The sequence below is a fragment of the Cetorhinus maximus genome, chromosome 1 (assembly GCF_964194155.1).
Source record: "Cetorhinus maximus chromosome 1, sCetMax3.hap1.1, whole genome shotgun sequence".
Classification (NCBI taxonomy): domain Eukaryota; kingdom Metazoa; phylum Chordata; class Chondrichthyes; order Lamniformes; family Cetorhinidae; genus Cetorhinus; species Cetorhinus maximus.
The window spans coordinates 211,275,305-211,298,396 of record NC_135879.1 but is presented as its reverse complement, the minus strand read 5'-3'; the positions used below and the strand labels follow the sequence as shown (position 1 = coordinate 211,298,396).

At 42.6% G+C, this 23,092-nt stretch overlaps 1 protein-coding gene across 2 annotated transcripts in view; it reads right to left on the bottom strand.

Moving 5' to 3' along the window:
* acaa2 (acetyl-CoA acyltransferase 2) overlaps positions 1-23,092 on the bottom strand; it is a 53,989-nt gene that overhangs the window by 2,661 nt on the left and 28,236 nt on the right. For both annotated transcript variants that reach the window (XM_078552636.1, XM_078552645.1), the window contains exons 5-9: positions 19,817-19,964; positions 18,695-18,870; positions 15,897-16,026; positions 13,777-13,847; positions 12,906-13,060 (exon numbers count right to left, since the gene is read on the bottom strand). In XM_078552636.1, coding sequence (XP_078408762.1) covers positions 12,906-13,060; positions 13,777-13,847; positions 15,897-16,026; positions 18,695-18,870; positions 19,817-19,964 — 680 coding nt within the window. The remainder of the gene's footprint in view (positions 1-12,905; positions 13,061-13,776; positions 13,848-15,896; positions 16,027-18,694; positions 18,871-19,816; positions 19,965-23,092) is intronic.

Sequence of the window (23,092 nt, the reverse complement as noted above, 5' to 3'; positions counted from 1 at the left end):
TCATAGATAACATGTACAGTGAGGTGGTCACACTGCAGGTAAAAGGTGCACAGGCAGAAAGGGAATGGGTGACCACCAGACAGAGTAAAAGCACTAGGCAAGTAGTGCAGGAGTCCCCTGTGTCCATCACCCTCTCCAACAGATTTTCCATTTTGAATACTGCTGGGGGAGATGGTTTCTCAAGGGAATGCAGCAAGAGGCAGGTCTGTGACACCACAAGTGGTTCAGCTGCACAAAGTGGGGGAAAAGAAAGAGTGGAAGAGCAATAGTGATATGGGGATTCTATCGTAAGGGGAACAGATAGACGTTTCTGCGGCGAACAGACGTAACACCAGGATGGTATGTTGCCTCCCTGGTGCCAGGGTCAAGGATACCACCGAGCGGCTGCAGGACATTCTGAAGGGGCGGGGTGAACAGCCAGAGGCTGTGGTCCATATCAGTACCAATGACACAGGTAAAAAAAAAAAAGAGGGATGAGGTCCTGAAAGCAGAATATAGGAAGCTAGGGAATAAATTAAAAAGTAGGGCCTCAAAAGGTAGTAATCTCACTCCCAGTGCCACGTGGTAGTGAGATCAGGACTAGAAGAATAGACCAGATGAGTGCGTGGCTGAAGAGATAGTGTAGGAGGGAGGGATTTAGACTCCTGAGGCATTGGGATTGAATCTGGGGAAGATAGGAGCTGTACAAACTGGATGGGTTGCACCCCAGCAGGACCGGGGCCAATATCCTTGCAGGGGTGTTCACTAGTACTGTGGGGAAGGTTTAAAATAGATTGGCAGAGGGATGGGAACCTGCGTGGGGACATACAAGAGAGGGAAACAAAGATAGGAATGAAAGACGGAAAACTAGAAATCAAAATTGGAAGGCAGAGGAAACAAGGGCTAGCAGCAAATAGGGCCACAGTACAAAAAAAAGTGTAAAAATGTTAAAAAGTCTAAAGGCACTGAATCTGAATGCAGGGGCCATTCGCAATAAGGTAGACGAATTAACAGATGCAAACAGATGTAAATGGGTACGATATGATTGCAAGTACGGAGATATGGCTGCAGGATGACCAAGGCTGGGAACTGAATGTCCAAGGGTATTCAATATTTAGGACAGACGGGCAAAATGGAAAAGGTGGCGGTGTGGCACTGTGTTGTTAGTTAAGGATAAAATCAGTGTGATAATGAGAGGGGATGTTGGCTCAGAAAATCTAGATGTAGAGTCAGTCTGGGTGGAGCTAAGAAGCAACAAGGGGTGGAAAACATTAGCGGGAGTTGTCTATAGGCCTCCAAACAGCAGTGATAAGGTAGAGGACGGCATTAAACAGGAAATTAGAGATGCATGTAGCAACGGTGCTACAGTAATCATGGATGACTTTAATCTACATATAGACTGGGCAAACCAAATTAGCAATAATATTGTGGTGGATGAATTCCTGGAGTGTGTACAAGGTGGTTTTTTAGACCAGTGCGTCGAGGAACCAACTAGGGAACAGTCTATCCTAGATTTGGTATTGTGCAATGAGGAGGAGCTAATTAATAATCTTGTTATGTGGGGTCCTTTAGGGAACAGTGACCATAACATGACAGAATTGTTCATTAGGCAGTCTGATCTGAAACTAGGGTCCTAAATCTAAACAAAGGAAACTACGAAGATATGAGGTGTGAGTTGGCTAAATTAGATTGGGGAACTTCATTAAAAGGCATGACGGTGGATAAACAATGGCTAATATTTAAGGAACGAATGTATGCATTGCAATAGTTATACATTCCTTTCTGCCGCAAAAACACAACAGGAAAAGTGACCGAACCATGGCCAACAAAGGAAATGAAGGATAGTATTAGATCCAAAGAGGAGTCCGATAAAGCTGCTAAAAAAAGTAGCAAGCCTGAGGATTGGGAGCAGTTTAGAATTCAGCAAAGGTGGGCCAAGAGATTGATTAAGAAGGGAAAGAGAGAGTATGAGAATAAACTTACAAGGAACGTAAAAGCGGACTGTAAAAGATTCTGAGTATGTAAAAAGAAAAAGATTAGTGAAGACAAATGTAGGTCCCTTACAGTCTGAAACGGGAGAATTTATAATAGAGAACAAGGAAATGGCAGAGCAATTAAACAACTACTTTAGTTCTGTCTTCGCAGAGATAGACACAACTTCCCAGAAATACTAGGGAACCAAAGGTCTAGCGAGGAGAAGGAATTGAAGGAAATTGGTATTACTAAAACAATTGTGCTGGAGAAATTAATGGGACTGAAAGCTGATAAATCCCCAGGGCCGGATAATCTACCTCCAGGTGCTAAAGGAGGTGGCCATGGAAATAGTGGATGCATTATTTGTCATCTTCCAAAATTCTGGAACAGTCGCAGCATTTGGAGGGCAGAAAATGTAACCCCAATATTTAAAAAAAGAGAGGGGAGGGAGGGAGGGAGAAAACAGTGAATTACAGACCAGTTAGTTTAATATCAGTAGTGGGGAAAATGCTAGAGTCCATTATAAAGGATTTGATAACAGGACACTTAGAAAATATCAACGAGATTAGACAAAGTCAACATGGATTTATTGAAAGGGAAATCGTGTTTGACAAGCCTACTGGAGTTTTTTTTTTGAAGACGTAACTAACTAGGAGAGTAGATAAGTTAGAACCAGTGGATGTGGTGTGTTTGGATTTTCAGATAGCTTTTGATAAGATCCCACATAAGTGGTTAGTGCATAAAATTAAAGTACACGGGATTGGGGGTAATGTATTGGCATGGATTGAGAATTGGTTAGTGACAGGAAACAGAGTAGGAATAAACAGATCTTTTTCAGAGTGGCAGGCAGTTACTAGTGGGGTACCACAGGGATCAGTGCTTGGGCCCCAGATATTCACAATATATATCAATGATTTGGATGAGGAAAGCAGATGTAACATTTCCAAGTTTGCTGATGATACAAAACTTGATGGGAATGTGGTCAGTGAGGAGGGTGTTAGAGGCTTCAAGACGATTTAGACAGGTTGAGCGAGTGGGTAAATACGTGACAGATGCAGAACAGCGTGGAGAAGTGTGAAGTTATCCACTTCGGTAAGATAAACAGAATGGCAGAGTGTTATTTAAATGGTGATAGATGGGGAATGTTGATGTACAAAGGGACCTGGGTGTCCTTGTGCACCAATCACTGAAAGCAAGCAAAAACAGAATTACCTGGAAAAACTCAGCAGGTCTGGCAGCATCGGCGGAGAAGAAATCAGTTAACGTTTCGAGCCTTCATGGCCCTTCGGCAGAACTGAAGCATAGTTAGGAGAAGGGAGAAATATAAACTGGTTTAAGGTGGGGTGGGGGGGGAGGGCGGGGGGGGAAGAGAGACGTTGAGGGTGTGGTGATTGTGGAGATAAGCAGTGATAGGCACAGACAAAAGGGTCAAAGAGGTGTTGAAGGTGGTGATATTTGTCTAAGAAAAGTGCTAATTAAGAATGGAAGACAGGATATTCAAAGTACAGCTCTAGTGGGGGTGGGGTGGACAGACTAACAAGGTTTTAGTTTTAGATTTAAAAATAATGGAAATAGGTGGGGAAAGAAGAATCTATATAAATTATTGAAAAAAAAGGGGGGGGTGGAGAAACGGGGTGGGGATGGGGGGAGGGGGAGTTTAAGATCTAAAGTTGTTGAATTCAATATTCAGCCCGGAAGGCTGTAAAGTGCCTAGTCGGAAGATGAGGTGCTGTTCCTCCAGTTTGCGTTGAGCTTCACTGAGTGCTTTGCAAGTTCTAATGTACGCATTTAGCACCAGGGCTCTGTATTTCAGCACAGTTTGGCTCATGCAAAGGATCAATCTGCTTGGGGGGGTCCTTCTCAGGATGGCGGCCGGTGACGAGTGGAGTTCCGCAAGGGTCAGTGTTGGGACCACAACTTTTCACTTTATACATTAATGATCTAGATGAAGGAACTGAGGGCATGCTGGCTAAGTTTGCAGATGATACAAAGATAGGTGGAGGGACAGGTAGTATTGAGGAGGCGGGGAGGCTGCAGAAGGATTTGGACAGGTTAGGAGAATGGGCAAAGAAGTGGCAGATGGAATACAACGTGGGCAAATGTGAGGTCATGCACTTTGGTAGGAAGAGTAGAGGCATAGACTATTTTCTAAATGGGGAGAGAATTCAGAAATCTGGAGTGCAAAGGGACTTGGGAGCCTAGTCCAGGATTCTCTTAAGGTTAACTTGCAGGTTGAGTCGGTAGTTAGGTAGGCAAATGCAATGTTGGCATTTATTTCGAGAGGACTAGAATATAAAAGCAGGGATGTGCTGCTGAGGCTTTATAAGGCTCTGGTCAGACCACATTTAGAATATTGTGAGCAATTTTGGGCCCTGTATCTCAGGAAGGATGTTCTGGCCCTGAAGAAGATCCAGAGGAAGTTCACGAGAACAATCCCAGGAATGAAAGGCTTAACATATGAGGGACATTTGAGGACTCTGGGTCTATACTCGATGGAGTTTAGAAGGATGAGGGGGCATCTGATTGAAACTTACAGAATACTGAAAGGCCTGGATAGAGTGGACGTGGGGAAGATGTTTCCATTAATAGGAGAGACTAGGACCCAAGGGCACAGCCTCAGAGTTAAAGGGAAGACCTTTTAGAACAGAGATGAGGAGAAACTTCTTTAGCCAGAGAATGGTGAACCTATGGAATGCATTGCCACAGAAGGCTGTGGAGGTCAGGTCATTGAGTGTATTTAAGACCGAGATAGATAGGTTCTTGATTGGAAAGGGGATCAAAGGTTAAGGGGAGAAGGTGGGAGAATGGGGTTGTGAAATTTATCAGCCATGATGGCGGAGCAGACTCGATGGGCCGAATAGCCTAATTTCTGCTCCTATGTCTTATGGTCTATTTTTTATTTTTCTAACTCCAGGCCTCCATCAGCCTTTAGGTGAAGAAATGCTTCCTGACTAAAGGAAAGGGAAACAGGTACATGTTTTGAAAGCCACAACACTATTTGCTGGCCCAAACTCCACCGTAAATGCCAGCATATTAGCCACAAATTTTATAAATTAAGATTTATGACAATGTTTTGACCGAAGCTCATTGTCCTGAAACCTTAACCATGGCTTCAACTCCTGAGTGGTTGTCCTTAGTAATTCCTGCAGGAAAGCACTTATACAATAGGGCACCGGGCCCGGCAGGAATGGGATCAGCAATAATGTTCTCTGTTGTGGAAAAGCTTTATGATTTTTACTATTTATTCTGCCAGGAGTTGGTGCCATGTTTATTTTGTTTTTCCCTTGCACTGCCCAGGAAATTGTAATAACACCCAACCTGGCTGAGATGGACACAAGTTAGAGTCGGTGCCTTCTTGGTCTTTACAGCTTCATTTACTATGGTATTGAGTGTTCTTTTTTATTATTCATTCAATGGATGTGGGTGTCACTGGCTAGGCCAGCATAAGGGTCAATCACATTGCTGTGGGTCTGGAGTCACATGTAGGCCAGACCAGGTAAGAACGGCAGATTTCCTTCCATAAAGGACACTAGTGAACCAAATGGGTTTTTATGACAATCGTCAATGGTTTTGTGATCATCAGTCTTCTAATTCCAGATTTCTATTGAATTCAAATTTTACCATCTGCTGTGGTGGGATTCGAACCAGTCCAATGACAATACCACTACACCACCGCCTCCCCTTTGAGGCAATTGAGAAAGCAGGGGAATTCATTAGAAAAGGAACCCCAAGGAGGGGTTTTCAAGGTTGAAGAGATATTAATAGCACGGCTTTCTTTTGGGAAGCTGAAAGTGATAAGAAATAACAAGTGGTTTGAGAAGGAAATCCATAATAGAATAATCACACATGGGCCCTTAATCGATTAAAACTAATGAACTGAATGGCTTCCTCCCAGTCTGGATTTGATGTAACAATATCACATCTCATGGAGATTTTCTTACCGACATTTAGTGCTTTCCTGAGCTTTAGAGAGGACAGAAAATCTGATATTTCACCTCAGCAGGAGTTCAACCTTTAGGTGTTATGAGACAAGAATTTTTTTTCAAATTTAAAATTAATAGTTATGGGACAAGAGGAATGTGATTATTGGGAGAGTTTGGTGCTGGTGGGGAGCTCAAGTTAACACTATCTACATCTTGAAAATCCTTAAAAGGGATGAGAGTGCAGAGAACACTCGTGATGTGCGTGTGGAATATCATAAAATATAAGCGAGTCTGAGTCTCTGAAGCAGAGAAACAACTCACCATATTTTACTGCATTAGCCAGATGAGGGATTTCTGGAATCACCCAAAAGGCAGTGACAGACAGTACAAGCACACAGGGACAAAATAGAAAGGGTGTTTATATAGTGCCTTTTATATAAAAAAAAACTCTCAAGGCATATCCAGGAGGCATAAAGAAAATATGGTCACGGAGCCAAAGGAGTTGTTAGGGAGGTGGTGGTGACTAGTAACTTGGCCAATGATATGGGTTAACAGGAGGGTCTTCGAAAGGAGGAGAGGAAGAGGGAGATGCGGAGGCTTTAGGGAGGGTACAGTGCTGATTTGCTGCCTAATACGAGGAGCTTTAATCCAAGTCTTCAAATCATTTGTCCCATTGGAACGATGCAAGTTGTGGTCCTGATTTTCAGTTGTCACAACATCCACTTTTTTGGATTACGACTATCTTTGTGTGGAAAAAACGCTTCATGATTTCACTCCTAGCTGGCCCGAGTTTAATTTTAAGATTATGGCTACTTGTTCTGGGTTGTCCTACTTAAGATAAATGCTTCTCAGTATCTACTGTATCAAATCCCTTTATTATTTTATTTGAGCACCTCAATTAGACCATATATTTTCCCAGAACTAAATCAGTGCCTCTTTCCATGATTTGACTAGAAAAATGCTGATTTAGGAAGCAATTTTGAATGCATTCTGAAAAGCATTCCCTAATTTAAACAATTGCCTTTACCTTTATTCCAGTCTATCTTTGGATAGTTAAAATTGCCCAATGTTATTGACCCATTGCTCTTGTATATCTCTCTGAACTGGCAAACGGTGATCACTTCTGTCTCGCAACTAGTATTTGGTGACTAATGAAAAAAAAAGTATCCCCCCATCCTATTTCTTAACTCTCTCCATATGGATTTTCTATTAATGCAACCGTATCATACTTGCATTGTTATTAACTCTAATTTTGTTTTAATGTGTTATGCATTTACTTACATACCACTCAATAATGACTCCAATTTTCTGAAATGTTGACCCTGTAATCTCATTTCATTTTTTGACATTGTTTGCACTTTAGTTTTTTTAATCCCTCATGACCTTACAGCCTGTTTCTTTCCAAAAGTTCCATAAAAACTGGACTTTAGGACAACTGAAATTCGAGCCCACAATCTGCATCATTCCAATGGAACAAATGATTTTAAAGGCTTTTCTTGGATTAAAGCTCCTCATATCTGACAGCATTCCAGCAAATCAGCACTGTACCCTCTCTAAAGCCTCTGCATCTCCCTGTTCCTCTCCTCCTTTGTAAGACCCCCCTGATAACCCATATCGTTGGCCTCCTAACATCTCCTTTGGCTCGGTGACCATATTTTCTTTATGCCTCTTGGACATGACTTGAGACTATTTTTATTCTATATTAAAAAGTGCTATATGAACACAAGTTTGCTAAGTTATAATCATGCAAGCTCAAAATACGGACAGGAGAGGAATCAATAACAACAAAGTGAATACTTCAGTTTTTATACAAAGGGTGGAAGAGCACCATCTACTGTCCCACACACTCATCTACAAAATAACCAAATTAGGAAATATAGGAAACATACAGGACACAATCAGTATCCGAGAACGCTTTTCAGGCAGAATGTTTCATCAAAATTCCCAACATTGAACTATTTTTCCCCATTAGATGCAGCCCAACTTGCTGCAAAAGTTCCCCATTTTCTGCTTTTACCTAAACTCAGCTCAATGCATTGATCCAAATATCTAATATATTTCTGTTTCAAAGGAAGCACAAAAGTACATTTTCAGCTAGCTTTAGGTCTCTCAGATGTGTTTATATACAGTAAAACTGTAAAAACTTTAGGGACTGGCATCAGCTGTTTTCTTTGTACAGGCACCTTATTTTCAAAATAGTCACTGGGCAGTATTTAACGCAGGCGATGAGGGGTCTTGCCCATTGGCTGGAGAACCGGAGAGAGTCCTACATCGCCTCCTTGGGGTAGGCTCATTGTATTAAGCGGCCAGTAGAAGGCCCTTCCAGAATCAAGGGCTCCAGGGGTGAAAATCCCACCACCCGGGGGCTGCTGGCCAGAGTGGGCCTTGCTGCTAGAAGTCAAAAACAAAAATACCTGGAAAAACTCAGCAGGTCTGGCAGCATCTGCGGAGAGGAGCACAGTTAATGTTTCGAGTCCGAATGACCCTTCAACAGAACTAAGTAAAAATAGAAGAGAGGTGAAATAGAAGCTGGTTTAAGGGGGGGTGGGACAAGTAGAGCTGGATAGAGGGCCAGTGATAGGTGGAGATAACCAAAAGATGTCACAGACAAAAGGACAAAGAGGTGTTGAAGCTGGTGATATTATCTAAGGAATGTGCTAATTAAGGGTAGAAAGCAAAGAAGGACAAGCAAGGTACAGATAGCCCTAGTGGGGATGGGGTGGGGTGAAGGAATCAAAAAAGGCTAAAAGGTAGAGATAAAACAATGGATGGAAATACATTTAAAAATAATGGAAGTAGGTGGGAAAAGAAAAATCTATATAAATTATTGGAAAAAAAGGGGGGGGAAATCGGAAAGGGGGTGGGGATGGAGGAGAGAGTTCATGATCTAAAATTGTTGAACTCAATATTCAATCCGGAAGGCTGTAAAGTGCTTAATTGGAAGGTGAGGTGCTGTTCCTCCAGTTTGCGTTGAGCTTCACTGGAACAATGCAGCAAGCCAAGGACAGACATGTGGGCATGAGAGCAGGGTGGAGTGTTAAAATGGCAAGCGACAGGGAGGTCTGGGTAATGCTTGCGGACAGACCGAAGGTGTTCTGCAAAGCGGTCACCCAGTCTGCGTTTGGTCTCTCCAATGTAGAGGAAACCGCATTGGGAGCAACAAATGCAGTAGACTAAATTGAGGGAAGTGCAAGTGAAATGCTGCTTCACTTGAAAGGAATGTTTGGGCCCTTGGACAATGAGGAGAGGGGAAGTAAAGTGCAACACCTGCCCCTTTCTGCAGTTGCATGGGAAGGTGCTGTGGGAGGGGGTTGAGGTGTAGGGGGTGATGGAGGAGTGGACCAGGGTGTCCCGGAGGGAACGATCCCTGCGGAATGCTGCCGGGGGGGTGAAGGGAAGATGTGTTTGGTGGTGGCATCATGCTGGAGTAGGTGGAAATGGCGGAGGATGATCCTTTGAATGCGGAGGCTGGTGGGGTGATAAGTGAGGACAAGGGGGACCCTATCATGTTTCTGGGAGGGAGAAGAAGGTGTGAGGGTGGATGCGCGGGAGATGGGCCGGACATGGTTAAGGGCCCTGTCAACCACCGTGGGTGGAAAACCTCGGTTAAGGAAGAAGGAGGTCATGTCAGAGGAATTGTTTTTGAAAGTGGCATCATCAGAACAGATGCGACGGAGGCGAAGGAACTGAGAGAATGGGATGGAGTCCTTACAGGAAGCGGGGTGAGAGGTCGGTTTGGAGATCCTCAGGAGACTGAGAACAACTTTCCAGACAGTGGACATTATGACTTAGCAAAATGGGGAAAAGTAAGCCTGCTGGCAGCAACTTTGGACAGGTTCCTGGAAAGATTACTACTCTGCAGAGCATGCAACAATGTATAAATGCAGCCTAGGTTTGGTTGTTAGGAAATTAAGGGGGGGGGCAGGATGGGGAGATATCTTTTCTGTGGTTTAGTGTATTAGTTGCCAAAGTGATGTTTAGCTGATGTTGCTTTTAGTGTATTTGTTACAGCAAAAGGCTTAAAGCGTGAAATCTCATCGTGTAACACTGAGTCTGTCACTGGAAATACAAGTGTCTTTTCAAACGTTATTGGTCTGTATGTGGATTATAACAGTCTGTACAAATTTTTAGTCAAAGGGGAGTTCTTTCCCCAGCAAAGGGGCAGAAAATGCTCTCTCTGGGCTATAGCCATGCAAACATTTAATCCCAGAAGTAGAGTGGTTTTCTGCTGCTATGCGCAGCGGGGTAGGGGGGTGGTAAAATGGTTCCTCATTCCACAAAACATGTTACTTCCACAAAATCCACTACCACCTCATGCTGACATACACAGACCTCAAGAACTCGGGGGCAGAAGTAAAGCAAGCTGCAAGAAAAAGAGCCAGTAGCCTGACTCAGTGAAAGTTTCCAACAGGCTGTGTCCCATATTTTAAGTTGAAGAAGGGTTTGGTGCATTGATGGCTGTGTAATTTGAGTGTCTGTGGTTTCAGAGTACCTTTTATATATTTTACCCTGCATGTTATTTGGGGGTCTCAAAAAGAGAGTCTGTTTTTTGGGAGTATCCATTTATACTAGTTTCACTCTACATTATATTCCATAACATTTCATTAAATATATGCAACTGGTCAACTATCTGAAATGTCAACTCAGTTTCTCTGCCCACAAGGGCTGCCTGGCCTGCTCAGTACTTCCAGCTATTTCTATTCCGCTTTCTAAACATTTCCATTTGCAAAGAATAAAACTGCAAATCCCATGGAGGAGCGGGAAAGCAACTAGAGCAACTTCTGAGTTTAACTACGCATGTGCATTCGCCAGAAGTTGCAGTCAGTTTCACAGAGTAATGATAGCGAACGCTGACAGCTTCACTGTCATTACAACCACAAAATCGGGGCCATAGTATTGCACTTATGCACGCTATTAATCCAAAACTGTTTGAAAAAACACTGTCCCTATACTACCATGGTTAACAGTTACAATATAGGGTGATTCTAAGTTGAGTGGGGAATATTATTGGATCTGGAGTGGTACTGTCATACATATTGATCTGTACAGTGGAGTTGAACTTACAGTCCTGGTCTAGATTACAGAACAATGTACCAAATCCACCACAAAGCTATATTCAGGCTTTTGAAGACTTTTCTTTTTATTCATTCTTGGGATGTGGGCTTCACTAGCTGGGCCAGCATTTATTGTCCATCCCTAGTTCCTCCTGAGAAGGTGGTGGTGGGCTGCTGCCTTGAACCGCTACAGTCCATGTGGTGTAGGTACACCCACAGTGCTGTTAGGAGGGGATTCCATGATTTTGACTCAGTGACAGTGAAGGAACGGTGATATATTTCCAAGTCAGGATGCTGAGTGACTGGGAGGGGAGCTTCCAGGTGGTGGTGTTCCCATGCATCTGCTGCCCTTGTCCTTCTAAATGGTAGTGGTCATGGGTTTGGAAGGTGCTGTTGAAGAAGCCATGGTGAATTCCTGCAGTGCATCTTGTAGATGGTACACACTGCTGCAACTGTGCATCGGTGGTGGAGGGAGTGAATGTTTGTTGATGTGGTGCCAATCAAGTGGGATGCTTTGTCCTGGACGGTGTCAAGCTTCTTGAGTGTTGTGGAAGCTGCACTCATCCAGGCAAGTCGGGAGTATTCCATCACACTCCTGACTTGTGCCTTGTAGATGGTGAACAGGCTTTGGGGAGTCAGAAGGTGAGTTACTCACCACAGAATTCCTAGCCTCTGACCTGTTCTTGTAGCCGTAGTATTTATGTGGCTAGTCCAGTTCAGTTTCTGGTCAATGGTAGCTCCCAGGATGTTGATAGTGGGGGGTTCAGTAATGGTAATGCCATTGAACATCAAGAGCCTATGGTTGGATTCTCTCTCGTTAGAGATGGTTATTGCCTGACCACTTGTGTGGCGTGAATGTTACTTGCCACTTGTCAGCCCAAGCCTGGATATTGTCCAGGTCTTGCTGCATTTGGACATGGAACTGCTTCAGTATCCGAGTCGTCGCGAATGGTGAATATTGCACAATTATCAGCAAACATCCCCACTTCTGACCTTATGATGGAAGGAAGGTCATTGATGAAGCAGCTGAAGATGGTTGGGCCAAGGACACTACCCAGAGGAACTCCTGCAGCGATGTCCTGGAGCTGAAATGACTGACCTCCGACAACCACAACCATTTTCCTTTGTGCTAGGTATGACTCCCACCAGCTGAGAGTTTTCCCCATGATTCCCATTGACTCCAGTTTCGCTAGAGCTCCTTAATGCCATACTCAGTCAAATGCTGCCTTGATGTCAAGGGTAGTCACTCTCACCTCATCTCGGGAGTTCAGTTCTTTTGTCCATGTTTGAACCAAGGCTATAATGAGGTCAGGAACCGAGTGGCCTTGGCAGAACCCGAACTATATACCCTTGAGCCACACTTGTAAACTTCTCCTTTTCTAGGCTATGGGTAATTTTTTAAAATTCATTTACGGGATGTGGGCGTCGCTGACTAGGCCAGCATTTATTGCCCATCCCTAATGCCCTCGAAGGTGGTGGTGAGCTGCCTTCTTGAACCACTGTTGTCCCTGTAGTGTAGGTACACCCACAGTGCTGTTCGGGAGGGTGTTCCAGGATTTTGACCCAACGGCAGTAAAGGAACAGCGATATATTTCCAAGTCAGGATAGCGTGTGGCTTGGAGGGGAACTTCCAGGTGGTGGTGTTCCCATCTATCTGCTGCCCTTGTCCTTCTGGATGGTCAGCTTATACTGACACACATGCTTTTATTCTGGAATACAGAAAATGCATTCTTTACAAGTGCCACAACTTGATAAAGTTCCTCCTTGCAATAGCTTGGTTCATGATCAGGAATTCAGCTTGTGGAGATCTGTGGGAACAAGCAACAGATCCTACAATCCACTATGCAATGCACTGAAGCTCCAGTTTGATCTTGCGAGTTGCTTATTAAAAAAAAATTCACAGGGTATATTCATGCAAATGAACACCACTTAGCCAGGAAATGGACAGACAGATAAATCAACTTAATTATCATACCTCAACTCATGAACTAGATGTGCCGTTATCCTGGTTCCTGATGCTCCCAGAGGGTGTCCTAATGCTATAGCCCCTCCATTTACATTAGTGTTTTCAGGGTCCAATTTTAAAGCCTTTTGTACAGCCAAATACTGAGGAGCAAAGGCTTCATTTACCTTTTGAAGAAAAGATACATCATAATCAATAACAATATAAACGTTAGTTTGAAATACAAGGGTGCTCATTTGGCCGAGGAAGTGAATTGCTGGGCCATGGCCTAGAAAAGTCCCAGCTCCTGTCCTCGATATGTACTGAGTTAGCTAATCTCAGCCAGGGCAACAGCAGCTGTAATTTGCCTCAGGACCCCTGGCTGAGGGAGGGGGATTTCAGTCCAGATTCTTACTCCCAAATCCAATAAATTCTCCTAAAAAGCATGCCATGTGGATGCTGGAAGAGAATGGCACCAAGTATGGGTACAATGCCCCATGACAGAATACTCTACCAAAACTCTCCGTTCTGGCCCACAGGTGAAGAGCGAGCTCATGTGAGGTACAGAAAGAAGCAACATCTTTAGGATATCAAAGGAGGGGAGAAAAGTGGCAAGAAGAGGGATTAGAAAAGAAGCAAAGGGACAAGAGCAGGCCTCTTCAGCCCCTTGAACTTGCTCTGCCATTCAATTAGGTCATGGCTGATTAAAACACTGCTCAAGCCTATAAAAGGGAGGCAGGGAGGTGTGGGGAGGAAGAGAGCTGGATAAACACATGAGGGAAGGAGAGATAGAAAATGAAGCTAAGAGTTAGATGAAGAGGGGTGCGAGGAATCTCTTGCAGTTTAATTATATAATACTTTTACTTATGGCCATCACAAGCCGATTCAAATGGTTTTCACAGACCTCTACCAGATCCATGTCCTTCAAGGATAATCCTGCTTTCTTCAGGACCCCACTGATTGCTGGCACTGGGCCTGCCAGAGACAGAAGAAAAGAGCCAGTAAATAAGGAAACAAGTTTAAGTACTTAAACTATGCCACTAAATTCTCCAGATTTTAAAAACAACAACTATGCAGCAAGTTAGAATATTGAGGCATCAATGTGCCATATGCTGGCAATGCAAACTCACAGTTACCCTACACAGTTCTTAGTTTTAGCCATTCTGACCACAGAAGGCCATGAACAAAGGCCAGATGATTTCCATGGGGAGAGGTATGCAAAGGTATCCACTCTGAAGTTTTAGTGATCACTTCATGAGTAAAATTCATCTTCCTAAATCACTTTTGTTTTCTGGCTAATGGTTGATACTGTACAAGCAGAGACTGGGTTTAAATTTCATGTTTGGTTGGAGTGAGGTAAGGAAGAATGTATTTTGTAGAAAAAGTTACCATTGAAACAACTAATTGCTGTTTTCCTACCCTTTCCCCCTATTAACCAACTTTATTTTTTTCTATCTTCAACCCCACCTATATATTTGATCAAGGAGGGTCAGCTCTCAGGCTTCTGCCAATTTACTTGATAAAATATGTTGATCAGCATCTGAGAGAGAAGAATAGGTTAATGTTTGGAATCTGAGTGCTTATAGAAACTGGCACTGTTAGGTGCCAAAGCTCCTTTAAAGCTGTTTTCATATCACAAGACACCAGGTTGATGTAGCACAGCTTGATGCAAGCCAAATGTAAATCTGCAGAGACTTACTGAACCAGGCGGTACATTAGACCCCTGAAATGGTGTTGAATTTGCATAGAGCCATACAAGCCAGGATATTGCCAGGTTCCATCTTTAACCTCAGAAATCTTAACAAGGGCAGTGGTGAGGAAATGTCACAACTGGGCACCAGAATCCCAAATTAAGTTTGAGGGATGGGGCGGGGAGGGGGACGGGAAGGGAGGAAGAAAGGGGACCAGGGTTATTGTTCCTGATTGCTGTCGGATAGCTCCTGCTGGACGTTACATGCATCCGTAGCTGACTGGCAATAGCAAGATGAAGCTGGTGATGCTCTTCATTGGTGAATAGCCATAGGCCTGCACATAAAATTTGATTTTGGAGGACTGCCAGTGTCCAGGTAACTACAACCTAGTGAAATTCAGCATCTTCTGCAGAGTGAGAGAGAAATTTGGAAACAAGATGATGACGACGTCCTCATCCTGTTGGGAACCATTTGTGTAAACTCACATCCCAACATTCCAAGCGTGCACTGGATCCCACTTCACATCTAAATTAGGCTCCCACAGCACACTTAAAATATTTTTTCCATAAAAGAAACAAAACAACAGGCATGGCATTGAAATTATATTGTCATAAACCAGCTTAACAAATTCACCTGAAATTCCCCATCACACTATTTTAAGTTAGTGTGATCCCAAAAGGGAGAGAGGATTTTCAGATGGAAGAATTAAGTATTTTAACTACAAACGCTAAACTGGGCAAACTTAGATGGCCTAATAAAAGATGATATATAAGCAGTAAAAGAGCCCGATGCTGGACTGCTTAGAATTTGGTAGTGCAGGCATCATTGAAAGAGAATTTACCGGCAGAGTCAGTTCCTGGCAAGCTTTATGATTAGTTTTCCTCCCAGTGTTTTGTCTCATCATAGCAATGACTGATACTAGGCAACTTCTTACCACTGAAACCTATGCAGTGAATGTTGGCAGGCTCAACTGTGCAGAGGACCATAATCAATCACTCTCATCCTTTATGTATGTATGATCCTTCTCCCATTGCAGCACATCAGTCAGCAACTGGTTTATTTTTGCTTTCCAAATGTGGTGGTGCAGAGGCTACATGCAGCTACCAAATGCTGCTCTGACAGATCAATTTACTTTGCCATAGTATCACCCACCCCTCCAAAACCCAAGGGCGGTTTCAATCATTAAGAGAACAAGAATTTAGAGTTAAGCAAACAATTCTCAATCAATTTTTAAGCTTTATATTTAATTACATCATTGCATCAGCAATTGTGCTTCCCATCTGTTCACCAGCCTGGGAAAATCTTTACTTTTACCGATGGTAGTGGTACTCACCAATTCCCATAATGCTTGGGTCACATCCACACACATGATGGGCCACTATTCTGGCCAGTGGCGTCAGCTTGTGTTTCTGGACTGCGTCTTCACTGGCTATAATCACTGCAGCAGCTCCATCACACACTCCCTAAGGAAAATACATTAAATATAGCTTTTGGGAACTATAAATTGTACTATTGCTCTCAAGACAAATCTGGTTATATTTGTTCAATAATCTTAGGCAATCTAGAATCTAGGGTAGTAACTGCCTATTTACACTTCTATGGATTCATGAGTCCTGTAACACAATGAAAGTAAAGAAAACACACTGAGTATTAAAGGACCAAGCTATGTAAGCCAGGAAGGTCCCAGTTTGGATCTCAATCTGCTGACTGTAGCAGCAGTTGGGGCATTCCAACTCACTTCAATGTTCCCAATTAGGGAGAGGTTAGAGAACCAAAAAAATCTAACATTTGTGTTCCTAATTTCTACCCTGCAATTCCTGCTGCAAAGCAACCACGTGTTGGCATCAGGGAAAAAAAAGATCAAGCTTGGTTGTGAAGGCCTCCTTAGTCAGTAGTCTCTGAACATTCACTATCTTGGCTCACACATGAAGCATAATCACTTCAACAAATAACAACTACAACAACTTGCATTTATATCACATTTGTAATGTGGTGCAATATTCCAAGATGCTTCACAGGAGGCTTATCAGGAAAAAAAATCTGACACCAAGCCACAAAGAGAGATATGGGCACTTAGAAAAATTCAAGGCAATCAGGCAGAGTCAATATGGTTTTGTAAAAGGTAAATCATGTTTAACTAATTTATCGGAGTTCTTTGAAGGAGTCACATGTGCTGTGGAGAAAGGGGAACTAGTGGATGTACTGTACTCAGATTTCCAGAAGGCGTTTGATAAAGTGCCACGTCAAAGTTATTGCAGAAAATAAAAGCTCATGGTGCAGGGGGTATATATAGACATGGATAGAAGATTGGCTAGCTAAAGGAAGCGAGTTGGCATAAATGGGTCTTTTTGGTTGGCAGCATGTGACAAGTGGTGTGCCACAGGAATCAGTGCTGGGGCCTCAACTTTTTACAATTTATATAAATGACTTAGATGAAGGGACTAAAGGAATGGTTGCTAAATTTGCTGACGACACAAAGATAGGTAGGAAAGTAAATTGTGAAGAGGACCTAAGGAGGCTACAAAGTGACATAGATAGGCGAAGTGAGTGGGCAAAGGTCTGGCAAATGTGAAATCACTCATTTTGGCAAGGAGAATAAAAAAGATTATCTAAGTGGTGAGAGATTGCAGAGCTCTGAATTCAGAGAGATCTGGGTGTCCTAGTGCATGAATCACAAAAAGGGTTAGCGTGCAGGTGCAGCAGGTAATTAGGAAAGCTAATAGAATGTTATCATTTATTGTGAGGGGAATTGATTATAAAAGTAGGGAGGTTATGCTTCAGCTATACAGGGCATTGGTGAGACCAGTCTGGAGTATTGTATACAGTACTGATCTCCTTATTTAAGGAAAGATGTAAATGTGTTAGAAGCAGTTCAGAGAAGGTATGCTAGACTATTTCTAGGACTGGGCGGGTTATCTTATGAGGAAAGGCCAGACAGGTTAGGGCTTAGGAATTTAGAAGAGTAAGAGGCGACTTGATTGAAACACACAAGATCCTGAGGGGTCTTGATAGGGTGGATATGGAGAGGATGTTTCCTCTTGTGGGAGAATCTAGAACTAGGGGGGGGTCACTGTTTAATAATAAGGGGTTGCTCATTTAAGACAGGTGAGGAGAAATTTTCTGAGGGTTGAGAGTCTTTGGACTCTCTTCCTCAAAAGGTGGTGGAAGCAGAGTCGTTGAATATTTTTAAGGCAGAGCTAGATAGATTCTTGATTAACAAGGGGCTGAAAGGGAGGTAGGCAGGAATGTGGGCTTGAGGTTACATTCAGATCAGCCATGACCTTACTAAATGGCAGAGCAGGCTCAAGGGGCCAAGTGGCCAAGTCCTGCTCCTAATTCGTAGGTTCATATATCAGATGACCAAAAGCTTGGTCAAAGAGGTAGATTTTGAGACATGCTTTAGAGGAGGAAAGGGAAGTAAGGATGCAGAGTGTTTTGTGGAGGGAACTTCAGAGCTGAAGTGCGGCTGCCAATGGTAAAGCAATTAACATTGGGATGCACAAGAGGCCAGAATTAGAGGAGTAAGCGATCCAAGAGAATTATAGGGCTGGAGGAGGTAACAGAGATAGGGAGGGACAAGGCCATGGAGGATTTGAAAAAAGGATGTGAATTTTAAAACAAAACACTGCCGTGCTGGGTGATAGGGGAACAAAACTGTGTGAATTAAGATACAGGCAACAGCTTTTTTCGACGATCTTAAGTTTATGGAGGATGGAAGGCTGGCCATGAGCACCAAATCTATGGGTAACAAAAGCAAGAATCAAGATTTCAGCAGATGAGCTGAGGCAGATGCAAAGAAAGGTGATGTTACAGACTGGAAATAGTTAATCTTAGTGATAGACATTTTTGTGGTTGGAAGCTCATCTCAGTTTCAGATAGGACGCCAAGTTTGTGCACAGTCTGATTCCTGAGACAGTGACCATGGTGAGGGATGGAATCAGCGGATAGGAAATGGAGATTGACTAATATTGTGAATCATAATCCAAACATAAAAGTTAGTGCTTCTGGAATAGGGGGAGACTAAGGGTAAACTAGAGAAACAAAATAATTTGATGCCAAAATTTGCTAACACAAAATCTGAAATTAAGTAGACTCGACAACATTTCACAAGGAGGGGGTTTTGGAACATACTGAAGCATTTCCTGCAGTGACCGTGCCATTTTTCTTGAACACAGTTGGTAGCTTGGCCATTTGCTCCGCAGTGGTCTGTGGTCTGGGGTGCTCATCATGTGTTACAGACTGCACTCCTTTCTTGACTTTCACCTCAATTGGAGCCAACTCCTCATTGAAGTAACCGGCTTCATGGGCTGAAAGACATTATGTATTTTGTATCATAGTAAGTGCACACATGCATTTATTACCTGCTTCTCAATCTATAGTACCAGGCATCAGCTATTGCCCAAGTTTCCTTTCCAGTGAAGAAAGAAATTACGAACAATTTTTCTTCAAAAACAGACCAAAGCACTAATAATACTAATACCAAACATGTTTGAATTAACAAATTACTGGGGAGAAACTAAGATGTTTATTGGGAATTTTTTTGAAATGACAAAGACAAAGTCATTCCTCCATTTCTTTGTGAAACCAAGTGATAACAGAGTTTGTAATTTCCCTCACACTATCTTTTCCTGAAAAATGAAAGTTATTGAAGATCCCATTAAAGGTATAATTTTAAAATTACATAATATTACAATTTTCTTTTTAGAGTTAGGTTCAAGGAGTTACCTCAAGTCCTGATGGGCCATTTAAATAATTAACAATGCTTTTATTTTCAGGTTTTTAATTTTATTAAATGGATTAATTGGGACAGGAGTATGAAGTGGGGATTTTAACAACATTAAAAGCCTTATTTTAAACTTCCTTCCAATTAATAAATTTCACTATTAAAGAAAAATGCAAACATTTATGAAGGATTGGTTGTACAAAAAAGTATCCCTACAATCTGTATTCACGGTTATAGGCTACAACACATGCACTCAAGATATTAGCAGACAAACAATTGTGGTGTACAGATTCTACCTGATGAGATATCAACTACAAAGCTGCTGAAAGATGTTTTTAATTACTGATTTTAAGATTTTAAGGTAATTTATTTAAAAGCCAATTGTATTTTTGATGCATTCATTTTAGATATTTAGTATTTGCAGTTACCTTTTTATTTCTACTTAATCTAATAATCTTTCCTACAATTCACGTTAAAAAGTGTCCTCACATGCAGATTTTGCATGTGACACAGCAGCACTGAGCACTCACCAGTTTTCCATCTCTGCTGAGCCTTCAATGCATATGCATCACACTCCTCCCTGCTTATTTCATATTGCTCAGCAAGGTTCTCTGCTGTAAGACCCATAGGAGTTTTAATGTGGAGATCTGTCAATCCTGCCCATAAGGTGTCTTCCATCTGTACAGAAATGTTTCACAACTATTAAAAATTAAACTAATTTTAGTTAAATTCAGAAAATTTTCTGCATGTTTACTGGAGGTAATGATGATAAACACTGACAGTTTCATCTCCTAACATCATGAGGCCAGCGTCAGTATCCAGAAAACACAGTGCTTTGCCCCAACAATAAGACTTAAAACCCTTACTGTACTGCTGCCTCATTTTCATTTAGAATATTAGCTAGTTCTGCAGCATCTTCACATGAGCTATATTTTAGTTTATTGGCAGTGCTTTCAAATCCTTTCTATTGTTCACAAGCTTTAAGCCAGGAATATGGTGGAATACTCTCCAAATATCTAGATGGGCTCAGCTGCAACATTTAAGAAGCTTGACATCATCAGCTTAATATACACCACTAGCATCAAGGCTCAATTATTCATCCCCTCCTCCATATACTATTGTTAAATACACTGTAGTAACTCAACTAGGCCAAATTTTCCAGTTTCCAGTGCACAACTGAAGATGCGCGTCAGGACCCTGTGGAAGTCCTGACACGCAGACCTCCAAGGGAATTGCCTGAGAAGTTTAAACTTCCGATGGGCAATTCCCCTGCTTCCCAGGATCCTCCACAAATAGCTCAGAGTGAAAAACAGAGTCAGAGACTTGGGACAGATCCATGAGACTTACCTGGATAATTACCCAAAAATGTTAAGATAAAAGCAAAAAACTGCGGATGCTGGACATCCAAAACAAAAACAAAAATACCTGGAAAAACTCAGCAGGTCTGGTAGCATCTGCGGATAGGAACACAGTTAACGCTTCGAGTCTGAATGACCCTTCAACAGAACTAAGTAAAAGTAGAAGAGGGGTGAAATATCAGCTGGTTAGGCGGGGTGGGGGGGGGGGTGGGGAAGTTGGACAAGTAGAGCTGGATAGAGGGCCAGTGATAGGTGGAGATAACCAAAATGTGTCCAAAAGATCATCATCATCAAAATTTGAGGAATAGGTGGAGATATTTAGTAAAATAAGTGGAGATAACCAAAAGATGTGACATCTTTTGGTTATCTCCACCTATCACTGGCCCTCTATCCAGCTCTTCTTGTCCCACCACCCCCCTCCCTTAAGCCAGCTTACATTTCACCTCTCTTCTATTTTTACTTAGTTCTGTTGAAGGGTCATTTGGACTCGAAACGTTAACTGTGTTCCTCTCCGCAGATGCTGCCAGACCTGCTGAGTTTTTCCAGGTATTTTTGTTTTTGACCCAAAAATGTTAGACTGATTAAAAACTGATCTAACAGCTGGGTGATGCCACACTTGACCCCACCCCATCAGCTCCAACTTACTACCCCGACCACCTGAATACTCTCTGACCTAACTATCACCCGACCCAATCTGACTGCCCATCCACCTCACCCACCTACCCACTCATCCATTCCCTAACTTTCGAAGACTGGACCTTTAATGCTTGCCATACAGCAGTTAGTGCCATAAAAAGGGGGCTATTCTGCCATCCCTGACTCTACTCAGTTCCAACAGAATTCCCCAAGGGCTGCTGCACTGCGCATTTCTCGGACAGCCAGGATCGGAAAGTCCCGGAAGAAATGTGTAGCAGTGTCTGGTCGGGAGAATCTGTGTGTGCAGCAGCTATCTGCTCAACATTGCTGTTGCCTGGAAGATTCAGACCACAAGCTTACTCTGACAATGCTTTTATCATTGGTGGTCAAAGTCTTAGAATGCCCTACTTAACGCCATCATGGGAGCACTATTACAAATACTCCAGTAGTTCAAAGAGAAGGCCCATCACCTCACAGGAAATAAATAGCACAGGCAATTGCCTCAAGAACAAAAATATATCTACACGTAGCTGTCATTACAAAATATTTTGCGATAAAACTGACAGAATTCCTTACGGTTCCAACATTTTTATTGAATGTTCTTCCATTTTTCACCACCCTGCAGATGAAAGGCAGTTTCTTCTAGTCTCATGAATTTTACAATTGAATCCTTCAGTTTCAAGCCTATAGTTAAAGCAATTTGTCCTACTCTTCCAAAGCACTGCTCAAAGCCGTAACATATTGCACTGATCACAGGTTAGAATGTTTCATGACTGTAGAGCTTTAGCTTTACACCAGGAAAATTTTAAACAGTTGATCATTTGTCTTAATCACCATTAATGCCTGAAGTAATGGATTTGCAGCAAATGGTAATGTTACTGGATTATTGCTCCAGGGACACGAGTTCAACTTCCATCATGGCAGCTGGGAGGCTTTAAATTCAATTAATGCAATAATTTGGAATTAAAAGCTTGCCAAAGTAACAATGATCATGAAACTACCAGATTGTTATAAGAACCCATCTGGTTCACAAATATCCTTCAGGGGAGGAAATCTGCCATTCTTACTTGGTCTGGCTTACATGTGACCCCAGGCTTACAGCAACGTGGGTTGACCCCTAACTTCCCTCTGATAGCCTAGCAAGCCATTCAGTTATATCAAACTATTACAGAAAAGTCAAAGGAATGAAACTGGAAGGAGCAGCCAACAATTCTCTATCATCATCCCCGAGTATGCCTTTATCTATCGGCAGATAAACCCATCAGAAGTGGTGGTACAATGGTATACAGTCAGGAGAGAGGGCCCCGGGAGTCCTCAACATTAACTCCGTAAGTAATGTAACTAAGGCAAGGAAATCTCCTGCTGATTACAAGCTGCCACCCTCCCTCAGCTAATGAATCAAGTTGAAGCTGTGAAGGTAGTAAGGGCACAGAAAGAGTGTGGCTTGGTAGCCCCACTACTGACCAAGCTGGCTGAACCCTGAAGGATATATCTGCCAGGTGACAGGTGGTGAAAGAGCGAACAAGAGGGGAAAATCTACTTGGCCTCATCCTCATCAATCTACCTGTCACAGATCTATCTATCCATGATAGCATTGGCAGGAGTGGCCAACACACAATCCTTGTGGAAACAAAGTCCCATTTTTGCACCGAGGACATCCTCCATCATGTTGTATGACACTACCACTGTGTTAAATGGGATACGTTCAGAACAGTTCTAGCAGCTCAAATCTGGGCATCCATGAGATGCTATGGGCCATTAGCAGCAGCAAAATTGTATTCAACCACAATCTGCAACCTCATAGCCCAGCAT